The 27563-nt window shown below is 38.5% G+C and overlaps 1 protein-coding gene across 7 annotated transcripts in view; it reads left to right on the top strand.

The window, feature by feature from the left end:
• The window catches only part of atf2 (activating transcription factor 2), a 106568-nt gene that overhangs the window by 45403 nt on the left and 33602 nt on the right, over positions 1–27563 (top strand). For all 7 annotated transcript variants that reach the window (XR_013547556.1, XM_078403986.1, XM_078403980.1 and 4 more), the window contains 3 exons: positions 13838–14013; positions 18050–18161; positions 19053–19160. Coding sequence is in view for 6 of the 7 variants with exons in the window: in XM_078403986.1 (XP_078260112.1) it covers positions 13838–14013; positions 18050–18161; positions 19053–19160 (396 nt within the window). In the remaining variant the exon portion in view is untranslated. The remainder of the gene's footprint in view (positions 1–13837; positions 14014–18049; positions 18162–19052; positions 19161–27563) is intronic.

Below are 27563 nucleotides of genomic sequence, written 5' to 3'. Positions count from 1 at the left end.
CCGCGATTGTAAGTCTGCAGGCTCCCGCGGTTGGAAGAACTGAAAGAACTTGTGTGGTACACACAGTGCTGAAGTAACTCAGCAGGTCAGGCGACATCTCTGGAGGACATGGATAGGTGACATTTCAGATCGGCACCCTTCTTCAGGCTCTTTCAGGGTCCCAACCTCAAATGTCGCCTGACAGTCTGAAGAACGGTCCTGACTTGAAACATCACCAATCCATTCCCTCTATAGCTGCTGCCTGACCTGCTGAATTAGAACAGCACTTTGTTTTTCACACAAGATTCCAGCATCTGCAATTCCTTGTGTATGTTGGAAGAACCCAGTCATTCAAGCTGCATCTGTGGAGGCAATGTGGAACATTGAAAACTAATGTCTAGGTAAATTGATTTTTTTTTTGTTTACTCTGTTTTTAATTTCTAGCGCTTAGTTTGTTAGTAATTTATATTTTTAATAATTTTTATTAAATTAATTTGAACAGTTTTTAAATGTCTGATCGTCAGGGAGCTGTCAAAAGGCCATCGGGGCAATTTGGGAGCGGGGCTTCAGGATCTACATCGGAGGCCTAGTCGCTGCTCGCAGATCCCTCCACTTCGTGGGATGGCTTTGGCAGCCAGGCCTCCAGAACAATCAAACCTGCAGGGCCAAAAATAGTAAGTATGGCCTTGCGAATAGCACAGGGATTAGTGAAACTAGCAGGACAAATGGAAGACGAACTAGCTCAAATATATTTCCAGGAATCATGAAAACCTAGGCCCATGCGGTGCTAAATACCATAAATATTTGACTTCTACATTGCCATCACCGTTCACATATTATTGTAATAAAAATCAAAATACTGCAGACACTAGACATCTGACAACAAGCAATATTAGAAATACAAACTACATTTGTGGAAAGAAAAGCAGATAATGTTTCAGATTGATGACCCTTCATCAGAACTGTGATTAAACATGTAATCAGGGGAGGAAAGATGAACAGAAGGAAAAGTCCGTGATAAAGTGGAAGGTACTGGTGATGTGGTAAGATGGTGAAAGGAAAGAGAAAGCATAAGGACAAATAAATACCTGAAATTTGTGGAAAGGCTTAAAATCTGAATAAAAATGCTGGAAATGCTCATCTGAAATTATTGATCTCTGATGTTAACTCTAGAAGGTTGCAATGTGCCTATTCTCACCATTGCTGCTGGTCCTCCACTTTTGGTTCTTCCCTTTCACCCACATCTTTTGCATTTCAAGGCATAAATAAGCAAAGGGTATCAACTCCTAGCTCACTGACTCCCATAGCGACCTTTTCTCATCGTGCTTCCTGTAAGGATTCCATTTCACTCAAAGTTTCTCAATTGAATCTGTTTTTTAACACCTGCTGACCAGTGTGTACAATATGACTTCTCTTTTGTTTGACCATAGATACCCCAGCAACTTGATTAATAAAGACCTTAAGTGTTCGGTCCATTTCCTGTATTTCTGTTGTGGCTCCTCCTTTCAACTCCCAGAAATGGGATTATATTCCGTTCGACCTCGCATTCCAGCTCAATGGCCTTCACATTCATATGATCCATCACCTCTAAGCTAAACTCACATCTGATGCATCTTTCCATTTTTTTCTCAACATTCCAAAGCAGCATTTCTTCTGAGATGCTCGGATGCCATCTTCATGAATTCCTTTCCCCACCTTCCTATGCAACTTACACTGTCACTTCTTTTGTAATTTACTCTTTACAGCCTTCCACCAAGCAAAGACCTGTCCTCTTGTTCTCAAAACAATTTTCTGCATCTCAAAATACATCTTAACAATTACCAGTTTTGATGAAAGGCCATTAACCAGAAATGTTAACTCAAACTCTGTTTCTTATTCCACAGGTGCAACAATTTTTTAATATATATATCAATTATAAGCCTGAAGTATCAGAAATGCAAAGTTGGAATCACTTTATTCAGGTTCTTAGCATAAAGTAAGATATTTTATAGTCTATTTGTCAATCTCTAAAATGAATTTTATTTAGTTGCATGTTCCTTCTGTTCCTTGCCTTATCCATGCTGTCTTTCTGTATACATTATACACATTTATGATTATATCAAAATAGTCACATCTAATCAGTCTTGCTATCTTGTAGGTCAATTCCATTTGCTTGCTTTTGAAGTTTATATCAATTTGAAACATGATTGGAGTTCAATTTTTTATTTTATATCTTGAGTACTTTTTATGGTAGACTTTATTAGTGTCCTCAGACTAAACGATCTAAGGATCCTCAAACTATCTTCATGGTTCAGTATCAGGATGTTTGTCAATTTGATTCCCACTCCACTAGCTCAATATACCTGCAATAATGCAGCAACAAAATTTTATGCATTTCGACAAAACGTGACTGCTCATTTGTTTGTGTGGAATAAATTGCTTCTTTCCATTCACATTTTGAGTACATATAGAAACATTAAAAAATACTCTACCTGCAATATCATGTGCTCTAATTTTGCACACTATTCTATTGTGTAGGACCTTGTCAAAGGCTTTTTGAAAGTCTAGATGCACCACATCCACTGGCTCTCCCTTCTCCATTCTACTTGTTACATCCGCAACAAATTCCGGAAGATTAGTCAAGCATGATTTCTCCTTCATTAATCCATGCTGTCTTTGACCGATCCTGTCACTGCTTTCCTAATGCGCTGCTATTACATCTTTAATAATCGACTCAAGCACCTTCCCCTCTACCGATGTCAGGCTAACTGGTCTACAATATCCCGTTTTCTCTCTCCCTCCTTTCTTAAAAAGTGGGGTTCCATTGGCTACCCTCCAGTTCACAGGAACTGATCCAGTCGAGAGAACATTGGAAAATGATCACCAATGCATCCACGATTTCAAGGGCCACCTCCTTGAGTACTCTGGGATGCAGACCTTTCAGACCCTGGGGATTTATCTGCCTTCAGTCCGAACAGTTTACCTAACACCATTTCCTGACTAATGTGGATTTCCTTCTATTCCTCCCTCCCACTAGATCGTCGGTCCCATAATATTTCTGGGAGATTGTTTGTGTCTTCCTTAGTTAAGACAGAACCAAAGTACTTGTTTAACTGTTCTGCCATTTCCTTGTTTCCCATTATTAATTCACCTGTCGCTGATTGTAAGAGACCTACATTTGTCTTTGCTAATCTTTTTCGTTTTACATATCTAATGAAGCTTTTAGAGTCAGTTTTTATATTCCCCACAGGCTTTCATTCATGCTCTTTTTCCCCCTCTTAATTAACCCCTTCGTCCTCCTCTGTTGAGTTTTAAATTTCTCCCAGTCCTCCTGTTTGTTGCTTCTTCTGGCCAATTTATATGCCTTTTCCTTGGATTTAACACTTTCCCTGATTTCCCTCATTAGCCACGGTTGAGACACCCTCCCAACCCCTGGCCCTATTAGTTTAAATGTGACCTTTCCTACACTCTCTTTCCCTTTAACTGCACGCTTCCACTTTGTTGATTTCACCCCCCCACTGTTTAGTTTAAACCCACCCGTGTAGCACTAGCAAACTTGTCTGCCAGAATGTCGGACCCCCTCCAATTAAGGTGCAACCCATCCCTTTTGTACAGGCCACCCCTGCCCCAGATGAGGTTCCAGTGATCTAGAAATCTAAATCCCTGCCCCCTGCACCAACTCAGCCACACATTCAGATCCCCTTATCTCCCTGTTCCTCCCCTCATTAGCACGAGGTACTGGAAGCACTCTAGAAGTCCTGCTTTACCCATGTCATCCCAAGATTCAGTCAAATGACTTGGTATGTAAGCATCGGAATATAAGTATGGTAAGGGCAGCATTTATTGTCCTCAAGATGAAGGTGGTGAGCTACTGTTATGAATCCTGGGGGGGCAGTCCTTCTGATGAAGGTACACCCATTATTGCTATAGAGGAGGATCTTACAAGAGTTAGATCCAACACGGGGGAAGAATCAGCTGGATAGTATGCTTCATGGGGGTCAAAGCGGGAGAAATGAGAAAAATTTACAAATAAATGTATCATCACCTGTTAATGCTTAAAATATCTCAATCTTGTGATCATGCTAGAAGGTGTGACGTCCATCGAAATTATAAAACTTCAGAACATTGTAAGCTAAAACTTTGATGTAATATTTGTTGAATGTAAGAGAAGGCATTCTCCAACTATACCAATGCTTTTCTGGCTAATTTCCTACCTTTCATTTGTTGTAAATATTAGCTCATCACACACTATTGCCCATACCTCACACTGCTGATTTGGGGTTCCTATCATGCTGACCTAAAGCGGCTTCCAGATACCAAATATTTTTTATTGTGTTGTATTAATTTAATGTATGAGCCATGTAAACTTCAAACAAATTTGATTTAGTTTGCAGTAAACAATTTTATATGGAACACATAACTTCAGAGATGGCTCGCACAAATCAATTTGCTAGCCTTCTCCCATATAATCCTGAAGTATATATTTTTTTAAATGTCAACTTTACTCTTTTTTCTCTTAAGTATTTCAGCTATTCTTTTTCCAGTGCTACAGATCATACATAAAACTTAGTGACTTGTGCATGCACATTCATAATTAGGATTGTGCTCAATGATTCAGTACATATTGCAGTGTCATTGCTATGATTACGCTTAGTGTATGTATAGCGGCATATCGTTTACTTCATACACAAGGAGATGGATTTGTTAAAAATCTTTGTCAATCAGCATGTTGAGATTTGCTGTGAATTCTAGGATATTAGCTTTAATGTGGGGTGCTTGAATTGCCATGATGGAAATCAATGTCTGAACTCCAACAGCGCATTGTCTATCTTTTGGTCCACCAATCGTTCACCATCAATATATTGGTATTTTATGCCAATTACCAATATGCACACAATTCAAATGATTTGATATTGAGCTAAATTGAAGACAATAATTGTACTTTTTATTCAGTTCATATAATACTGTATTGCAATGTCTTGAGCATAAACTAATTGCATTACACGAGAGCCCTTGCATGTTTCCCAGGGAAGAAATTCTGCACTATCATTTGTAACTTGGGCATCTTCAGACCGACTAATATGTCTATTGTGATTCCTTATGCAGTCCATCTACCGTTAGTGCAAGTTATTGATGCTCGTTCGTGCAAAAATATCTTGTCCATATAGTTTCAAAGTCTTTCTCACCCGAGGACCTATTTCAAAACTTTTTTTTACGTTGCAGTATTTGGTCCATTCAAAGCGGTGCATTGACCTTCAAATGTTTCTGCCCAATTACAATTACTAGCTCAACGCCAGCTAGAAGGTGTTGAGGTTTGTGATAGGATGTTCTTCCAATCCTTGAATAATACATTATCATCTGAAAAAGGACTGAATGGTTTTGTCATGATCTGGGTCCTCAGAGCTTATTAGCATAAGTTGTACAATCAGACTGACTGACATTCCAAAGATGGATGAGTGAGTCTAGCTCAAATATTGACATTGGAATTTCCAAAGAAAAGGTGGACTAACTCAGTCTATGTCCCTCCGTTCTGTGCCTGTTCATATGTCTGTCTAACTGCCTCTTAAATATTGCTTTTTAGTCTCTTTGGAACCTTGAATATTTCAGTCGTGTCTTAACTTGATGTCAATCTTAATTCAGCATTTCCAATCTATATGCATCAGATAAACTGGTGATCTAGGCATCAGTCAAGTAAAATGCCTGAAGTGAAAATACATAAAGATCCATCCTTGCACAGCAAGACCAATACTGTATAGCACTCCAGATGTGGTCTCACCAATATCCTATAAGTACCTGGAGCATCGCCTCCATACTTTGATATTTCCATAGCAATCAACAATATTATTCTCAAAGCTTTCCTAATTACTTGTAAATATGTTCAACTACCCTTTTGTCTATCATGCATTCGGACGTTCAGAATCTTTCTGCATCTCTGAGCTCTGCAATGTCTCACCTTTTGGGCACTTTTTAATTGGTTGGCAAGTGGCAAGTAACATTTGCATCACTAAAGTACCAGATAATAGGTGGACGGGCATATTGCAATGAAGATAGTGTAACTTCGTAATGGGTTGTGGCTTGACTGTGTAAAAACTTGGCAAATAGAGTTTAACGTGTAACATGCACTTCTGTAAGAAGAATCAAAGGCAGATTGTTATCTAAATACAAGGAGATTGCAAATGAGTGAAGTGCGGAGGGACTTGGTGTTCTTATGCATGAATCACTATGCTAGCAGGCAAATACAGCAAGTTTTATGAAGTACCATATTGGCCTTTATTGCAATAGGAGCTTGTTTCCATTGTACAAGGTATTTGTGAGTCACACCTGGAATATTGTGTGCAGTTTGGTCCCATTACCCAAGAAATGATATTGTAGCATTGGTAGTGAAGAGGAATGTAGGTCCCTTACAGTCTGAAACAGGTGAATTTATAATAGGAAACAAGGAAATTGCTGACCAGTTAAACAAGTACTTTGGTTCTGTCTTCACTAAGGAAGACACAAACAATCTCCCAGAAATACTTGGAGACTGTGGATCGAGCAGGAGGGAGGAACTGAAGGAAATCCACATTAGTCAGGAAATGGTGTTAGTTAAGCTGTTGGGACTGAAGGTAGATAAATCTCCAGGGCCTGATCGTTTGCATCCCAGAGTACTCAAGGAGGTGGCCCTAAAAATCGTGGATGCATTGGTGATCATTTTCCAATGTTCTATAGAGTCTGGATCAGTTCCTGTGGACTGGAGGGTAGCTAATGTAACCCCACTTTTTAAGAAAGGAGCGAGAGAGAAAACGGGGAATTATAGTTAGTCTGACATCGTTAGTGGGGAAGATGCTTGAGTCAATTATTAAAGATGTAGTAGCAGGGCATTTGGAAAGCAGTGACAGGATCGGTCAAAGTCAGCATGGATTTATGTTTATTTTTTTAATTTTTAATTTAATTGATTACAGTGCATATAACAACAACAGTAAACTCTATCCCTCCCCTTCCCTACATAATCATGAAAACAAACAATCAAAAACAAACAAATAAATAAATTAAAATAAATTTTAAAAAAAACATAACTACAATGTGACAAAAAAGACAAAAGCACAAAAACATGAGGCAAGGTAATTTTCACAAGTCAAATATTTCAGTATTTTCACTGCTGGATTCAAAGAAGGTACAAAAGCATGTGGCGTTGAGGGGATAGTTTTACTTGTCCTTAATATGCTGCAGCACTGGGTTCCATATGTTGAAGAACTTTTGAGGGTTGCCAGACAATTCATATCTCAACCTCTCTACGTGTAATATGCCCATTAATTCTCTTAACCAAGTCTCAAACTGAGGAGCAGAGTCTGATTTCCATAGTTTCAAAATACATCTGTTGGCAATTACCATACCATAAACCAAGATTGTGCGAGCATTATGGTCTAGCTTCTCAAGTGTTGTGGAATACCCGAATAGAGCAGTTTCAGGGTCCGGAGTTAAAGTGACGTTTAAAACAGTAGAGTACCATTGAAATAAAAGACACCAAAAGTTGTGAAGTTTTGGACAAGTCCAAAAGTGGTGAGCGAGTGTACCCTCAGCAGTCTTGCATCTATTACAGAAAGGTGAGAGATCAGGAAAGATTTTATGCAGCTTAACCTTAGAGTAGTGTAATCTGTGTATAACCTTGAATTGAATCAGCATGGATTTATGAAGGGGAAATCATGCTTGACTAATCTTCTGGAAAATTTTGAGGATGTAAAGAGTAGAATGGATAAGAGAGAGCCAGTGGATGTAGTGTATATGAACTTTCAAAAAGCCTTTGACAGGGTCCCACACAAGAGAAGTGTGCAAAATTAGAGCACACGGTATTGGGGATAGGGTATTGACATGGATAGAGAACTGGATGTCAGACAGGAAGCAAAGCATTCAAGAGAGAGCTAGATAGAGCTCTTAAGGACAGCAGAGTCAGGGGGTATGGGGAGAAGGCAGGAATGGGGTACTGATTGAGAATGATCAGCCATGATCACATTGAATGGTGGTGCTGGCTCGAAGGGCCGAATGGCCTACTCCTGCACTTATTGTCTATTGTCTATAAAGAGTAGGAATTAACGGGTCTTTTTCAGAATGGCAGGCAGTGACGAGTGGGGTGCCGCAAGGCTCAGTGCTGGAACCCCAGTTATTTACAATATATATTAACGATTTAGACAAAGGAATTAAATGTAACATCTCCAAGTTTGCGGATGGCACAAAGCTGGGTGGCAGTGTGAGCTGCTAGGAGGATGCTATGAGACTGCACGGTGACTTGGATAGGTTGGGTGAGTGGGCAGATGCAGTATAATGTGGATAAATGTGAGGTTATCCACTTTGATGGCAAGAACAAGAAGGCAGATTATTATCTGAATGGTGTCAGATTAGGAAAAGGGGAGGTGCAACGAGACCTGGGTGTCCTTGTACATCAGTCACTGAACGTAAGCTTGCAGGTACAGCAGGCAGTGAAGAAAGCAAATGGCATGTTGGCCTTGATAGCGAGAGGATTTGAGTACAGGAACAAGGAGGTCCTGCTGCAGTCGTACAGGGCCCTGGTGAGACCATGAATGAATGAATGTATGTTTTTTTTATTGTGGAGTATTGTGTGCAGTTTTGGTCTCCTAATTGGAGGAAGAACATTGTTGCTATTGAGGGAGTGCAGTGTAGGTTCACCAGGTTAATTCCCGGGTAGCCAATGTAAGCCCACTTGGAGGGTAGCCAATGTAACCCTACTTTGTAAGAAAGGAGGGAGACAGAAAACGGGGTATTATCGACCAGTTAGCCTGATATCGGTAGCCGGATATATGATGGATCAACTGGGCTTATATTCACTGGAATTTTGAAGGATGAGAGGGGATCTTATAGAAACATAAAATTCTTAAGGGATTGGACAGGCTAGATGCAGGAAAAATGTTCCTGATGTTGGGGGAGTCCAGAACCAGGGTCACAGTTTAAGAATAAGGGGTAGGCCATTTAGGACTGAGATGAGGAAAAACTTTTTCACCAGAGAGTTGAGAATCTGTGGAATTCTCTGCCACAAGACAGTGGAGGCCTATTCACTGGATGTTTTCAAGAGAGAGTTAGATGGAGCTGTTAGGGCAAACAGTATCAAGGGATATGTGGAGAAAGCAGGAACGGGTTACTGATTTTGGATGATTAACCATGATCATATTGAATGGTGGTGCTGGCTCGAAGGGCCGAATGGCCTACTCCTGCACCTATTTTCTATGTTTCTTTTGGAGCTCACCCAATGCAGATTCACCAGGCTTATTCCTGGGATAAAATGATTGACCTACCAAGAGATGCTTAACAGGTGGGTCTATATTTGTAGTTCGAAGAATGAGGGGGTAATCTTTTTGTAATATGTAAAAGCCGAAATGAGCGTAACAGGGTAGAGGTCTTCACTAGTGGAAGAGTCTTGAACTCAGGGACATGGTTTCTAGATCAGGGACTATCATTTAAAACTGAGATATGTAAAAATTTCTTCCTGGAGAGAATAGTGAACCTGTGGAATTCTATACCCCAGAGAGTTGCGGAAACTAGATCATTAGAAGTATTTGGAGTCTATAGAAATAACTACTTGAAAGATCAGGGAATTGAGCATTATGGAGATTTGGCACAGATAATGAGTTGTCACCTGGGCTAAATCTGTCATGAAGACATTGAGTAACAGGGCAGGGAAGATTGGACAGATGCCCTATCCCCTGCTCTTATTTTCTTGTGGTCTTGGCAATGACATTACTAACTGGAAATCTAACTGGAAATGTAGGTCTAATCCACCTACATTGAAATATAGTAGCTTCACCTCATCCATCAACATCCTGGCTTTTCAGTTACACAAAAACTGAATTGATTAAAGTCATAAAAATTAATTGGTTATGATTTTATTTTGACCAATCGTCCCAGCTCCAGGGTATCACTGCTTGATTTCTTAATTGTAGTATCCCAGTCCCATCTGCTTTCAGTTTCTACTCTATTATAAACTGATGATTACTGGGTTATTGATGATTCTTGTATTCTATTCTGTTTGTTCTCCTCAAATACCGAAGCAGTTTGTGCTCATATGCAGGAAGACTTGGATGATACTTAAGTATGAAGCATGCCTCTTAAAATTTGTATTTCAACAATGCCAAGCAATCATACTTTGACAAGAAAGGGTTTAGATATGTCCCTTTGGCACTCAGTGGCATTGCCATCGCCTTATCCCTGTTTCCTGCACCCTGATATTATACTGTCTGTGGGTGAAAATTGTGGAACACCCTACCCATCAGAATTCCTTTGCCTCAAGACATAGCAGCAATTTAAAGCAATGTGCTTATTTCCGCTTTCTCAAACAATAAACATTAGAAGTATTTGGAGTCTATAGAAATAACTTCTTGAAAGATCAGGGAATTGAGCATTATGGAGATTTGGCACAGATAATGAGTTGTCACCTGGGCTAAATCAGTCATGAAGACATTGAGTAACAGGGCAGGGAAGATTGGACAGATGCCCAATCAAACAATAAACAATCTGCATCAAATTTTAGTCACCAACATCCTCTGATTGAATAGTGATAAACAATATGCACAGCTTTGCATAGCTCATGGAGTGGATAAATTTGTATGAGAGTTTGGAGGGTACTTTGGAAGTGAGCCTCTCAATTATGTAATTTAGTGAATCGATCATAATTCTGATAGGACCTTGCCTTTGACCTGTATAAATACTGTGTACATAATCCACATATTAAATAGTTACAATTTTATTCAGTCAAATTTGATATTTTTGAAAAGAATTTTTGAGTACACGATACATATCGTCCCCAAGTTGAATACAAGTACTACATTCTACCATGTGTACATGCTTTCCACATATTTTATTGCATCTTATTTAATGAACTTTCAGTAAATAAATCAATACTTCATGTAAAAAATATGCAATGTACATTTACAGTGCTGTTGTCATCAGGTTTGACGAGATTCTCCTGAAATTTATGATAATGAAACTGAGATACGTTTATTGTATGATTTTAATGACTTTAAAATGGATGGACCACAAACCTTGGTTCAGCAAAACGATGCTATAAATCTTTAAATATATGCAGAATATAAATTAAAATTTATCATTGTATCCTATTAACAAGTTAAACTCGTGGTCGCCATTGACTACTTCAAAATCTGTTCAATGTTACCATCTATGGTAATATATTTAAAACCTTGCATGGAATGTGCACTGGACAATGTGAATTCAAATCCTATTATAGAAAGTTCTGAAATTGAATTTAATAAATCTGGTAATTTATGGACTAGCACCAGAAAAATTACTCCCATAGCAGCTCGATTTCTATAAAAACCCAACTGATTCACAAATGTCCTTTGAGGAAGGGGATTTACCACCTTTGTCTGGGATGGCCTGCACAGAGCAACATAGAAAATAGGTGTAGGAGTAGGCCATTCAGCCCTTCGAGCCAGCCATGATTCAATATGATCATGGCTGATCATCCAAAATCAGTACCCCCGTTCCTGCTTTTTCCCCATATCCCTTGATTCCGTTAGCCCTATGAGCTTAATCTAACATGCCACTGATCCCTGAAATGCCCTCAGGACTGATTTGAATTGAGAGGTATGCAGCTGGTGCAGAAAAATGGTACTGAAGTGAAAGATCAGCCGAGATCTTATTGAATGGTAGAGCAGGCATAAGAAGCCAGATGCCTACTCTTGCTTCTTCCTATATTCTGAATTAGCCTAGTAAGCAGCTCAGTTTTTGTAATATCCACTGAACCAGTCTCTTAAGGAACTCAGTTATTACCAACTCTTCATATCCTGTCCTCTGCCTTTCTATTCACATTATTCACACCTGTTTCAACAGAATTACTGTAAATTTCTGACAATTTTTTTTTGTCAAGCTGATTATGCAGGGTAAATTATCACAAAGTATTTGCTGACCACAATCATCAGATTGGTTTATAGAGGAGGTTTCTTAAATATCTCTGTGAAATTGAGTATATGCAAAATGCCAAGTTTATCAACTAAGCATAAGTAATCCCATAAGCAGTTTGATAGTGATAACATTGTGATTTGGATCTTCCAGAATAGGATGAGGTGCTGCACTTGAAGCCCATATTTATTGTTCCTCCAAATTTATCCAGTGAGTGGGGAAGTCCAACATGCCTTGCCAATATACATTTGGATCTGAGTGGGATGGTCCTGAGGTACATCATGAACATGAACAACAAAATGGAGTTACATGGGTGGCCTAAAACAGGTCCCTCCCCCAGCTTTGCCAGCTTTCAAACACAAGACTGTTCAATATTTCTGGAAGTCTCGACTTTTATTCTCCCTGTTCTCTCTTGCGATCTTGCAATCCCTATTTAAATAGTTGAACACGTGCATCATGAACCAGGTCACCCTGGCCCGAGATCCGAGAACAGATGCTGGAGTTTCTCAGCATGATCCTGGTTCACTAATGGACTTGGACGCCATGGGGAGTCCAAAGGTGAAGTACATCTGGGAATTGGACAGAACTGCTTGTAAAATCTAGAGCTGTAAATCTTATACTTGGCACTCATCTCTGTTCCTGTTGTAAAGCCATTAATTCTGTCTTTAATATTTTCAGAAATTTCTATGTAAACATTTCAAAATCACATTTGTAAATTTATCATGCTGAAATTATATACTCCTGCTCATCATGCAAAAGACATCAAGCTCTTTCATCAGAGAAATCCACTTTAAATATGTCAACATTTGGTTGCAGCAGGCGATTCAACTATAAATGTGATAGAATTATGCATTAAAAAAATACATCGTTAGTTTATGATAGTAAAGCTTCATACTATAAACTGGTCAAGTAACTGTTCTTTCTCAACTCTGCAGCAATCCATTTTCTAAATCAAAAATAAATTATGATAAACTATGTAAAATAACATATGCTCTGACAATGGCTTGTAAAGAATTTTCATTTTCCCCACACCATGACCTCACCCATCCCGATGTTCATAACAAAATCTCATCCTGAAAGCCCATTGAGATCTTGTACTTCTTAGCTTCTGAACTCTCACATTCCTCATCATTTGCGGTCATGCTTTCAGCTATCTGGTCCCTGGTCCTTTAGATTTTCTCCCGTAATCTTTTACCTTTTTGTCAAAAATGGTCTTTCAAATCTACCTGGTCCTTTTCATCAATTTATTATAGTCACTGCCAAACTCCTGACAATCATTCTGATTCATTTACTGCAATAAATTGACTATATGTTAAATATGTTCTTCAATTAATCCAAAGAAATCCATCTGAGTACAAACTTATGTTCAGCTCAAAGATAATTATGAAAATTCTTTACTCACAAATTAATAAAATATATAATGCAGAAAAATAGTCTCTGAAAAGATTGCGCGATCTTAAGAGCAGAGGGTATTCTAGCCTACTCAAAGGACCCTTCAGCATTGAATGTCCTTCTTAGTTTAAGGATCATATTGTAAATGAAATATGGGCATTGTAAACAGTTACCAAACCAGGGACAGCCCTGATGTAACGAATTAATGTTCAAACCCTGATGGAGTGAACAAAAAGAAAACCTTAATTTCCTATCTCCAACCTGTCTATCTGTGGTTTATGTTTCTTCTCATTCTACCTTAGCCCTATTTTTATTCTTGGTCCACCTTCCCACCCTTATCGAGATCTTCGGTCTCCTTCTGTATCCTCTTCCTACCACTCATTCCCCCATGCTTTGCACCTTTTTCTGACATCAAATATCAGCTATCAATAGACCTACAACACATTAAGCGTTACAAGTGACGGAACCTCCTGTTCTGTATCAAGCTATTAACAACAGCACAGAGAGTTACTAAGATTATTCAATTTAAATCTTTCAGTAGTGAAAAATATTAAGCTAATATCATTTTGGCATTTTGGTACAGGATGTCCCATTACAACAGACAACACAAACGGTATCAACAATTCGTCCAGCATCATTGCAAGTCCCCAATGTGCTCCTTGCAAATTCAGAAACTGGTGCTGTCATACATCAAGCTTTGCCCTCTCCAACTTCTACTTCTGTCATCACACAGACTCCGCCAACAAACAGAAGCATAGTGTAAGTATTGAGATCAATATTGTATTACATTGTTTTAGATACATAATAGTTTGGTAAGGCACTGGTTAATTGTGACTTCAACATCTGACTGTCCACAAAATAAAACTGTCCAAAAAGACTTCTTAATTATAGTGGAACAGATGGATCAAATGTGGACCTCACAAATTAATTTAGATTTTTTAAATTGCATGTTGGAAATTTGATTGAAAATAGAAACTGGTAAGTTAAAATTAGTAAGTAGAATGTTTCTTTCTAGTTAGATAGTTTCAGATTCAGTCCCATGGCAGACATACATGTATACAATCTAGACATAGGACAGTACAACTCAAAAACAGTCCCTTCGGCCCACAATGCCTGTGCCGAACATGATGCCAAGACCAGCTCTTATCTGCCTGCATGTAATCCATATATCCATATGCCTATCCAAAAGTCTCTTAAATGCCACTATCGTATCTGGCTCAACCACCACACCCAGCAGTGCGTTCCAGACACTTGCTACCCTCTATCTACAAAAACCCATCTCCTTTAAACCTTACCCCTCTCACCTTAAATTTATATCCTCTAGTAGTTGATTTTTCCATCATGAGGAAAAGGTTCTGACCACCTATCCTCTGTATGCCTCTCATAATTTTATCTACTACCAGGTCTCCCCGCAACCTCAGGCATTCCAGAGAAAATAATCCAAGTCAGTCCAACAGTATCTAATAACCCCTAATCCAGGCATCACTCTGGTAAAATTCTTTGGCACCTTTCCAAAAAACTTCTACATCCTCCCTGTAATGGGGTGACCAGAACTGTACGCAATACTCCAAATGCAGCCAAACCAAAGTCCTTCAAAGCTACATCATGACTTCCTAACTCTCATAGTCAATGCACCAACCTATGAAAGCAAGCATACCATATGCCTTCTGTACCTCTCTATCTACTTATGTTGCCACTTTCTGGGACTTGGATCCCAAAATACCTTTGTAGATCGATGCTGTTAAGGGTCGCAACATTAATTGTATATTTTCCTCTTTCATTTGACCTCCCAAAGCGAATCACCTCGCACTTGCTCGGATTAAACTCTATCTGCCATTTCTCCACCCATACTCACAGTCTGCGACCACAGCAATCTTGGTGCCATCAGCAAACTTAACCAATCAACTTGTCCACATTTATGTCCAAGTCATTTATATATATATTACAAACAACAGAGGTCCAAGCAGGGATCCATGTGGAACTCCACTGGTCATTGACCTCCAGCCTGACTATTGACCTTCCACCACAACACTCTGTCTTTTATCAGTGAGTAAGTTCTGAATCCAAATGACCAAGTCACTGTTAATCCCATGCACTTTAACCATCTGAATCATTCTACTGTTCAATATACTGAAACTCTCATTTGTTTGTTTGTTTGTTCCTGAACTACAGCCAGAACGGTACATGATAGCACAACAATTTTAGGACCACCTTACTTACCATTTGGTGCTAATGGTAGAAGTTTAATTGAAATTGGTGTTATATTTTTAGTTATTCACATTTTAAAGTTTAAATCTACTAGGGGGAGGGGATGGAGGGAGGGGAGGGGGGGAGGGAGCGGGAGGAGGGAAGATAAGGGGTGTTGAGGGGGATGGAGGGGGGGAAGGGAAGGGGAGGGGGGGCGGAGAGGGTGCTGCACCAGTGCAGGAGAGGTTTAGGCCCAACGGGTCCACGGTCTAGTACTTTATTAAATGCCTTACTAAAATCTATGTAGACAACATCTACTGCCCTACCCTCATCTATCACCGTCACCTCATAAAAATACTCGATCAAATTCGTAAGACAAGACCTGCTATGTACAAAACCATGCTGACTGTCCCTAATTGCCCCATTCCTTTCAAAATAGGAATAAATCCTCTCCCAAAGAATCCTATCCAGTAGCTTCTCCACAACGGACGTGAGGCTCACCGGCCTATAACTCCCTAGAATCTTTCTTCTCTTAAGGAACAACATTAGCTACTCTCCAGGCTTCTGGGACCTAGCCTGCAGCAAGAGAAGATGCAAAGATCTTCATCAAGGCTCCTGTAATCTCCTCTCATGCCTCTCTCAATAACCTGGGATAGATCCCATCAGGTCCTGGGGATTTATCCACCATAATGCTCTTCAAGTTCAGTATAAAATAATGCTGTATTGCCAGAGGTTTGACATTTGAGTGAAGCCTTAAAGCATTATCTTACCTACTTCTTGAAATTAATTTAAAAAACACGTGGCACTATTTTCCAAAGGTAGGGATTGTTTTGATGTCCACCAGCAATCATTAGACCAAAAGCTGGCCATCTCATTTGACATTTGTGAGATCTTGATGTGTTTAATTTGACAACTGCGTTTATATTGATCTAAATTCCATGGTTTCATTGATAATGAAGGTGTAAACATTTGTCATCATTACACCGGAGAAGTGACAGACACTCTAGTGTTTACATTCATGCGTAGTTTACAGAAATCACAAAAGTTGGTGTCAGGAATTCAGCCCTGATGCACAGGCTATGGCCCTTTCCAAGGTCACTCTACTCCAGCCTGCATTAAAATCTTAGTCCAAACATGGATGAAAAAAAAATGTTTAAAGCAAGGAGAGTGCCTGCCCTTATGATGCTCTGGGCAGTTTATCGTTTAAACATGGCATCGTTTGGTAAAATTTAAGTTAGTGAGAACCAGGGCATAATTTTGATGGTCAACCAGTCTTCAGATCAAGTACCTTGCCTTCAACAAGTGCAGTTGTTTGCTGATTGTTCTAGTATTCAATTCTTTTCCAAATCTGTAGGTAATGAAACAGTTCTTAGCTAGATCCAGCAAAGCCTGAACAACATTTAATCTTGGGCTGAAAAGTGGCAATGAACACCTATGTCATGCAAATGCCAGACAATAGCCTTTTCCAACAAGAAGGAATTTTCACACCTCGAATACCGGATGCTCCATGTCAAATACCGGTCAAATCTCTCTCCACCAAACCCTGGTGGCCATCTTAGACCAAAATCTAAACTGGACTAGCTGCATTATGCTGTGAAAACAAGAACAGTTTGGAGACTGGATCCTCCGTAGTGACTAAATCACTTCCTAATATCCCAAACCTTACCATCGTTCTCAAGGGTAGCACGATGATAATCCTGTTCACTCGTGTGAATTAATGCAACTGCGACAATGTTCAAGAACCTTTGCGTTATCCAGGAAAAAGCAATTTGCTTTATTGACAACCTGTACACCAACCGACCAACGTAAGCATTTAGTCCTTTCCAATAGTACAGAGTGATCACACTGGGTGTTGCAGCATGCTTCAACAGCACCTCCAAAACATGCAACCTTGACAATTCCTCCAGGAGGGCAATCTACTGAAGCAAGAGAACGCCACCACCAACCTTACAGTGCCAAAGACCCGGGTTCGATCCTGACTATGGATGCTGTCTATTCTTGTACCTTCTCCCTGTGACTGCGTGGGTTTTCTCTGATGGCTCCGGTTTCCTCCTACATTCCAAAGACGTGCATGTTTGTAGGTTAATTGGCTTCTGTGAATTGTCCCGCGTGTGTAGGATAGAACTAGTATACGGGTGTTTGTTGGTCGGCACGGACTCAGTGGGCTGAAGGGCCTGTTTCCATGCTGTATCTCTAAACTAAACTAAACTCACCCCAAACGTTGTGTGTGGATACCTTCAACAAGCATAATGCTGTGGTTTAATAATATGGTTATCACCTCATTCTTGAATGGAATTAATGATATGCAAAACAAGAAACAAAATAATAAGACATATGGTAGTTCTTTTAGTAAGTCTTTTAATTAATTTTTGGTTATAATACAGGCTAAAGATGTAAGGAAAAAGGATGATTCTAAATATTTATTTATTCAGATTCAAATACTGGACCATGTGAGTAAGTCCATGGAACATGTGCTTCCACTTCCAAATCCAGTCAGAATTGAAATGCTTTATCTGCAATTTTTAAAAATTTAAATGCATGCTTTTAACAATTGTTGCATTGTTTATCAGAACTGTAGTTGCAGTAATTCTAATTTTTTTATTTTTAGTCCAGTATCTGGTTCAGTTCCTCTCTTATTACAGCTGCCTAATGGACAGACGATGCCCATCACCATTCCTGCATTAATCACAAATCCTGTCCGTATTCATACAACAGTTCCCGTAAGTGGACAATAATCTATTAGAAACCTTGTTTTAATCTAAATTTCTGCTTTTTTTGTCACATTTGTTAACCTCGTTGTGGTAACCAAGAGATGTTTTCCTGCATGATCAGAAATACACTTTAGTAGTATGTCAGCAAAAGCTATTTCATGTATGTGTATATTGTCTTTAGGCATATAGATTAGCAACAACTTCTTTAATATACAAAGTGACTCACGGTATTGAAAAACATTTGAAGTGGAAACATTGCAGGGAAAGGAGAAGTTAGAATAAACCTCAAGATTTGTGTGGATATCGCAGATTTCAAAGGTGGAGGAGGGAGAGCAATACAAGGAAAGTTTAAGAATATTACACAATCAAATAAACTGCCCATTGATGGTAATGTAAAGGCAAGCGGAGAGATTTGGAATCAGTATTAGGATTCTGGGTAAACAGTGGGATTGTTATTTTCAGGTTTCCTGTGCACGTTTATTTCACATTTAAAATTCACATTTCGCATTTGACCCCCACATGGCCTCACTATGTATGCAAATATAACTTTTCACAGCTTCCTTCCAGTGATTGTGGCTTCCCGTCTATCCTATCCCATTCTTTCATCCCACTGCCAATAGCCATTGGTCTCTATTCTGGACAAGATCTTGTTAAGGTTTTCCCCAAATTTCTATGCCTCTCCATTTCCCTCTCCTCAACATGGATCACCAAAAAACCCTCTCAATCACCCCATCACTGTACTTACAACTGAAATCTTGTCCTTTTGATATGATGGCATATATTTTCTGAAGGTGGGTGATCTTGGAATGTTTTGTTACAATAAAGCAATATATAAATGCAAGTGTTTGTTAAAGCTTTTTTGAATTTCGTATGCATAATGCTTCATCTACTTTTTATTAGATTATCAGGCCTGTCACCATGGTGCCTAATATTCCTGGAATTCCAGGTCCTCCCATCAACAACTTTGAACCTCCTTCACCACAACCTCTACAGTCAGAAGCCAAACTGGTAAAAACAAAAAAAATCTACAATTGATTCTGTCACTATCTGTATTAGCGTAAAATAACTTTCTCTATTTTTGAGTATAAAATCAATAGTTGCATTAAAAAAACGATAGAAATCCAGAAAGAGTGTGATTTTTGATTAGTAACTTTTCTCAGTCCTCTGTGTGATCAAATCTCAGCACGAATTGAAATAAACTTCTTGTCCGTGAAATTTCTATTGCTCACTTTTAACTATTTGCTAGTCCATATTCTTTATTTTACCATATTTTCTCCCCATTAATTTTCAGGCTTCAAATGTAAGGATCTGGTGTGAAATTGGTCCTAAACTTGTAAAAGTGATCTACTTATTATATGCTAGAATTCCAGTTTCCAAAATCGTATTATAATAAATTACTTTATTTCGATCTAAACTAAAGAAGGTTCTGTGATCAACTACCAAACTATCAACATCCAAAACCTACAGATAAGCATAAAGGATTGCTGATCATAATTACAGACTGGATTGAGAAAGGATTGCTGATCATAATTACAGACGTATGGAATATAATTTGAGACTTTTATAAGAGTTGCTTCACTGTCATGGGAATGCAGAACCCTGACATGGTGCATTTAAAGTCGGAATGGTTGGATACTTGCAATGGATTTACAGCTTGAACCAATAATGTGATACAAAATGAGTATGGGGATGTTGGACCTAAAATGAGGGATTATGTATGGGTTTTTGAGGGGGATATTGATGATTGAAGGGGATAGAGACTCTGAGCAGAACCAAACATTGATAATATGAGATAATTTGAGCTCGGGACAAGAAGTTGTAGGGTCAGCATTTTCATTGGAATTGGGTTGAGGGTGCAGAACTGAATCTCTTAACTTACGCTGAGTCTCACTCGCCTTTATTGCTCGCTGACCTATACTGGCTTGTGTTTTAACTATGTTCTCATCTTTAAGTTCCTAATCCATGCATTTCAACAGCTCCATGGCTTCATTAGTCTCTACCACTGTGACCTCCTACAACACAAAAACAAACATATTTAAAATCTCTTAGACAAGATTAAAGTAGTAAGAATCATGGAGTTATCCAGCATGGAAACAGGCCCTTCACTCCAACTCCAGTGCATTGAATTTCGTTTGCCGCCAATGACTGGATAGGTTAGTTGGGATTTGACTGACTAGAGACACCAGGGGAAAGAGTCTTGATATGTTAAGAGAAGAAGAAAACCTGGATGCAGCAGGGTTGTGAGGGAGGCCTGAGACATCAGGCAGGGAGGTGATCATTCCAAGTAAAGTGGGGGAGATGTTAAATGGGAACACCAGCATCAGGAAGTAGCACTAAAGCACGAAGGGGGAAAATTCAGGGAGGGAGTGAAAGTCAGAGGTGTTGCTAAGGTGCGGGTGGAGATATTTTCAGCACATTTCTCATCTATCCTCTGATCTCCCAAATAAATGCTGTGGAATTGCCAATATGGTTTTTTTTCCCAGGGAATGGCCTATGGCAAGGGGCCTACAGATGCAAGGTAGTACAAATTTCCTTGCACAACTCTTAAAGAAGTGTTAGATGAGGAATTATATCAGCCCTGACAGAAATAAAGTGGGAGTTCCAGGGGTGACTCATGCAGGAACAACTCTGTCAAATTTCTCAGTTAGTGTGATTTGTCTCAGAAACAATGAGAAGAGTTAAATCACTTTTCAATCATGGTACTGAAAACAAGAGCAGGATGAGATCGAAATTTGCAGTAAATATTTCTGTTCTAACTCTTTTTCTCCAATGACAGTTACAGCTATTAGGTGAGTCCAAAGTAGATAACCTAGCACTTGCCCACATTGAACTCTACTTACTGATTTAGTCTCTCCGAGTCCTTTTTGTAACTTAATGCTTCCACCTGAACAAGTTATCATCCCTCCTAACCTGATGACAGTCTCCCCTTTCTAAATCATTAATACATTTGTAAATTCTAGAAGGCCTAAAACAAATCACTCAGGAACCCCACATATTATATCCCACCAATCTGAGTATATTTCTTTTCTCTCCAGCCTGTCCCTTCTGATCAATGTATAACAATGTAATGGATTTAATGTGATTGAAGGGACTTTGGCAGCAAGGAAAGTAAAATTGGCCAAGGAAGAGAAAGCAAGACATGTGGGAGCAGTTGTTTCTTAGTCTGGAGTAGATAATATTATTATTCTCTGCAGGGATCTTTATTAGGCCCACTTTTCCTTTTTCCAGTCTTGGGTATGCACAGCATCATTTGACAGTTTTGAGAATTAATTTAAATTCTAGACACCATGCAAACCTTCAAAAGAATGTTGGCTCGGCCGCGGGACGTTTCAGTGCCCGGTGCGGCTCGGCCGCGGGACTTAGCAGCGGCCGCGGGGCCTTCCATCGCCCGGCGCGGCTCGGCCGCTGGACTTAACATCGCCGGCGCGGCTCGGCTGTGGGACGTTTCGGTGCCCGGTGCGGCTCGGCCGCGGGGCCTTCCATCCCCTTGCGGGGGCTGTGCGTGTCGGTCGCCTCGGTAGGGGTCGAGCTGCCTGTCCGTGGGCGCGGGGGGAAGAGAGTGGAAGAGAGTGGAAGTTTTGTTGCCTTCCATCACAGTGAGGGGGTGTTTGGAGTCATTGTGATGGATGTTTGTGTTGGGGTCATGTGTCCTGTGTTCTTTTCTTTTTTGCGGTGTCTTGTGACTGCTGAAATTTCGTTCGGTATTTATACCGAATGACAATAAAGTTCTGTTATAGGACTGGAAGAAGATGTAAAATTAATTGTTAAAATAGTTTCGAAGTTGAGGGACTTAATTTTAATTGAGCGACTAAAGTAACTGGATTGCCCTTTGTACAAATGAAAAGGGTAAGATTTTTAAAAATAGCTTCAGCATCAGGAATGGTTTGGATACAATAAATAATAAGATACTTTTTTTTGATTGACAAAGTGACATAAGGAAACATATTTTTCTCTTAGTTATCTGCTGTGATCTAGAATGCACAGCATACGACAGAAATGAAGTCAGCAATAAGTGGATGAACACTTAATAGAAAATAATAAAGGGCCATTAGGATAAAAACTTTTTTTTTTGTTTTATCGAAGACCTGACCTCAATGGGGTAAATGGCCTTGTTTTGTCCTGTACATCACTGTGCTTCTGCAAGTTGTACTTTAAAGCCAAATTGTGTAAATTCAGTAAATTCCCATTCTAGTCTTTTTCCCCAAATTCGTACAAAACACATCAGCCATGAGTAAAGCTACTTTTTTTCTATTTCACCCTACTTAAAAATAAAACGCTAATGGAATTTCTGCACAACTCCTGAATCAAGAGCTTTGAAAGATTATGACTAATTCATCTGCAATTCCTTCATCTGCTTTTGATACCCTGAGGTGAAAACGATCAGGTCCTAGAGATTTATCTATTTTGAATTCCATTAGTTTCTCCATTATCCTTTTATTACTTATATTGAATCCAGTAAGTTCCTTCACTTGATTTATTTTTAATTTCCTTTCTGAGTCTACTATTTTTTCCTTTTGTGTACTGTGAAAATGGATACAAAATATTCATTTAAAATTCTGCCGTCATCTTGTTATCTATTAGAATGTCACCTGTCTGCCTTTAACCACTCTATTCCTCTCACCATATGTTAAGAAATTTGTTTTATTAGCCTTGATGCTACTCTCGATTTTTCTTTTCCTTTTTGAAATTGTTTTTTTTCTGTCTTCCCTTGTTGTTTTCTACATTTCCATTTTTCTCTCTGACCATTGTATCACAATTTTCCTGGCATCACTGTAAACTATTTCCATTGGTTTTACACAGTGACTAGTTCCCACGTTGAACAGGCTGCTTATAGAAAGCCACATTTTGAATTTTATATCGTAGTCAAGCAAGATGATGAAACTGTTCTTTGATGATAATTCTGCACCTCAGATATATAATTGATTGTGAAGTATTCCCATTATTAGCTTGTGCTTCGCAGCCTACCTCTACCTCACTGCCTCATACTGCTGTTGCTTGTGAGTGCCCAGAAGTTATTGGCCCTTCTCTTTATGGTGATTTAAAGGTTTGGTGATTACTCTTCCCCTGGTTATTCTCCAGTGATGACTGTTGATTAGCTTATCATTAGCAAAAAAAAATTAACACAATGACGACATCTATTTCTCCTCTCACAAACATTCACCCAGGTGTCACAGGTATCCACTGCTAAAGTTTTATTCAGTTTCAACAAACAGCATTCACCTATTGTGAGCACTTTGTTACTTGGCATGTCAACCACTGGGAGAAGGCAAAGTGGTGTGATAGTAAAGGAAATTTGTGGGTCATTTAGAATCTTAGGGGTTGCACAATGGGACTGGTTTCTTGAGTTTTTGCTGATGATATGCCCGTGAGATACCATGTTAAAATATATCAAATGTGTGACCTAAGCCCCCAGACTCATCATCCTTTGAAAATACCCATAAAACCTTTTTTATCTTCCATGAAAGGAACTGGTTCTTCCTTCCCCACATTGCAACCAAGCGAACCACCACCAAGGAGAAATATATATATTTTTAGGATAAAGTAAGTCAGGTAGCAAGTCTGAGAGAACATAGGATGTAGGAATCCTACACCATAGGATGCAGGAATCTCAGGATGATTTGGCACAAGGGAAATCAGTGAGTGGGCAGGAAAATAGTCCAGAGATAGTAAAGGCATGAATGATCATCCCAGTAAAGAAGGTCTGAACTCAGGATGAAAATGCACTTTGTTGCCACCAGAAATGTAATTAGTTGTGATGGCAGGGGCATGAATGAGACTGGCATCAAATGCAAATACTATGGTCCATTTTATCACAGTAACCATAGAAAGTAATTGAACTGCTGGCAAAGGAATGGAATTTTTGTGTGGCCTGAAATGATGATTCATCCTAAATTGGCTATAGAAAACCAATGTGAGATAGAGCTGATGGGAAAAGTCAAGGTAAACTTTGAGCAGTTATGAAGAAACCAAGTGGCAGTGATTACTGGCCACAGTCCTTGGAGTAAACAAGCAGCTGTTGCGTCATTTGTTCACCAGCTTATTGCGCTCGGGAATAAAGAAATGTAGACATCCATTTTGACTTGAATTTGGTGGACCATTGAGAAGGAAGAATTACTCATTTTCTTAGATGTAGCACCCAATATTGTATTGATAATCACATTTGAAATCTATCTGTTTGCCAAACAGAACAAAAACCTGATAAGAGGTAAGTGAGGGAGCAGTTCAACAGAGTTAAGATTGTCTGGAGAGAAGATTAATCTGAGGCAGTTTTCCAAATGACAAAATCTTGTGACTGGCGATCACGGTATTGGATCAAATTTTGTTTTATTTTGAAAGCAAAACAGATAGTATTAATGTCTAAGATTCCTTTACGGAGAAGAATAATATTGTTATATTAATTTATACAATGTGTATTTAGGTACATACATTTAACATTGCTTAAATACATAAGAACAACTGTAGATTTTTGATTATCCTTATTGGACAATTTAGCATTAGCAGATGTGACTGTTAAGCTGCCTTAAGGGAAAAGTTTTGTTATTGTCTCAGCTACAACCAGCTATTGCTTCCCTAGAAGGGTCTGCTTTGCACACAGTGGGCAGCCAACAGTATTTGCTGTAGGGTACATTCTAGTGAGAGCTGACGGAGGGCAGCTTGGCAAATATTCAAATACATACATTAAGCAGACTGAGCCCAGTATGGAACCTCATGTTCAGCAGAATTCTTGTGACCTGCTTCCCTGCATGCCGAGCTCATCAGCAAACACCTAATGAGCCTGCTCCAAGGAAACAGACCCTCTCCCAACCTGCTTCATTTACACACATTCTCTGGGGGTGGAGAGAGACTGCTTCAGAAGGACTGATGATGCTGCAAAGACCACAATAATGATAATTAACTTGCTGAATTTAGAAGATTATGCTGTTAATTAGTTGCAAAATAAAGATAAGTAATATAGCAGCAGATGGTAGGATAAAACCCAAGAGAAGGGGGGTTTATTACACTGATGAGTTTTTATGGCAGATATGAAATATGAATTTGACTTTTCATGAATTGTTTCTGAAGCTTAATATCTTTTTCTGTAAGCTGTCTGCTTAGAGAAAAACTATTTTCTGAGCAAATTCTATTGACAGATAGGTTAGTACCACCAGAAAGAGGCTTTTTTCCCAAGAAAATGGTGGCATATTCATTTGTAAAGCTTTTTAAGGTAAATTAAAATATGAGAACTATTTTCTTGGCCTGCTTTATCATTAGTTTTTTGTTTTAACAAACAGATAAATGCAATATGTTTCACTTCCTAGTAATTTAGTGACTACTATTCCTTTTAATTAGTAAATTATTAATAAAAGATAGATATAAATAAAGCAGGATAGGGTGATTATGTTCATCAAAAATTTATATATTCTTACGTTGTTTTTTGGCTACAAAATGTATAACATCAGTGACTGCACAACAGTAATTAAACTATTTTTCCTGTACATTTTCTAGACTTGAGCAAAATATAATTTGAAATAAGAATATACAATTGCAAAATAATTTAAATATTCTGTAGGTCCATTTTTGTATTTAAATAGTATTAATAAAGCATTACTGTAATTTTACATTTTGGTTTATGTCAATGATTATTAATAACCACTCCAAACATTAATGATGCTTAATTTTAATTATTGAAATTATTAATTAATAACACATTTAAAGCTGTTTCCACGCTGACTTCTACTTGTCTTGGATTAATTTTTACAAAATATTGCAGGTGAACAATTTTGTCCCCCAAAGGATTCTTGTTTTGATTTCTAATCTACCTTGGTGATTATTTCGTTCAGTATTAAATACTAATGGAAACAAATCAACCATTTTTAGCTATGCAGATATTTATAGGAGTATTATAGTCATATATGCACCTTATTTATATTTTAGCAATGTATGAAATTTTGTTTTTTTAAGTATTTTATTTGGTTGAGCCAGTAAAATACTAATATCAAAGTAGCCGATATTTTACCTGTACGATATGTGGAAATTGTATTGAATCATAATTAATTTGACTGGGAGATAAAAATTTGAATAAGTCATGGCATTTTTATAAATTTTGTTTTCCATTATTCAAATCTGCAATTGCAGAATTATTTTTTTATACTCCAAAGGGAGAGGGCACATGATATTGCTGCTGTCAAAAATGTACAGTGGTGTGACAGGAAAGTATCAGTGAGTGTTAGCAGGTGTTCACAGTGATATCCGTGTATTCCTTTTACAGCTTTCCGTTCCTTTAGGAATTGTGCTTCACAAATGAACAAATATGAATAGGTGTAGCCAATGAGGGTGGCAGAGGATGGTAAGAAGATTACAAATCTGACCATCAAACAGTATCGACGACAGTTTACATGAATGAGAATTTAAACAAAATTATTTAGATTTTTGAATTTGGAAATCCAAAGTTAATTGTGTAATTATATTTACCCTGCAATAACAAAGCCACTGTAAAATGATTCACCACCAGTAGTGCAAAATGGGCTCTTTCATGACTCAACTGCTCGTTGCATACTGCTCCTGCTATTTTCTATGAAATCAATAGAAGAAAATCTGGACAGTGTCAAATGTGTACTATATTCACTGTTGGCATTCTTTACGCTATTGCTGTTGATCAGTTTTTGCCAATGTTGTTACTGCAGAGAAATGATTAATTGCTGAAGGCATTGAAATATTCATTCGTTTGCAATATTATTTTCTGGCCACATTTTCTCTTCCATTGCTAAGAAAAGTTGTTGTAGCTTTGCTTAAGCTTACTTGTACACATAGCACAATATGGGGACTAAATATGTTGTGACATAAAGAAAGAAGAGAAATATATTCTTGTTTAATGAGTTTTTTCTTAAATTGACTAGAATTTAAAGATTAATGAAATGAACAACCCAGAATCATTTTTATTTTTCATTTCAATTTGTGATGCATGTCAGGGTAAATTTCACAAAAAGTGTTAAATACCCGGTGTTAAATGAAAAACTATGTGCTGATTCAGTTTTGATTCCCTTTTATTCTAGTGAAAAAAATCTTGATTAGCTGTTCATATTATCAGAGTGGGGAAATCCTGTGTTGCATATAAATCTGATTTGATCCATGAAATTAAAGAATACTGTGAAATTGGCAAAATCTATTCACATGAACAGTTGACAGCTAATACAGCTATAGTGCAGCGAAGCTTACCGAACACTGTCATCAGATGTAATGATTGCTGCTTCAGCTAGAGCTGATGCTGGATTTCAGGGTGGGAGAACAGAACCATATTACAGATATGAAAATAAGTAATTGACTGTTCAGTCAGGTTAAAGCATGAAGTGACTGCTTTAATAGCTGCTTAACAATTTTGCACAACAACAATTTGCTGATGAAACTTATATTTTAAAATTTAACTAGTGGACA

Source organism: Rhinoraja longicauda, chromosome 8 (assembly GCF_053455715.1).
Source record: "Rhinoraja longicauda isolate Sanriku21f chromosome 8, sRhiLon1.1, whole genome shotgun sequence".
NCBI classification, from domain to species: Eukaryota; Metazoa; Chordata; class Chondrichthyes; order Rajiformes; family Arhynchobatidae; genus Rhinoraja; species Rhinoraja longicauda.
The sequence above is the reverse complement of the archived record's forward strand: the minus strand, read 5'-3'. Positions and strand labels throughout refer to the sequence as shown.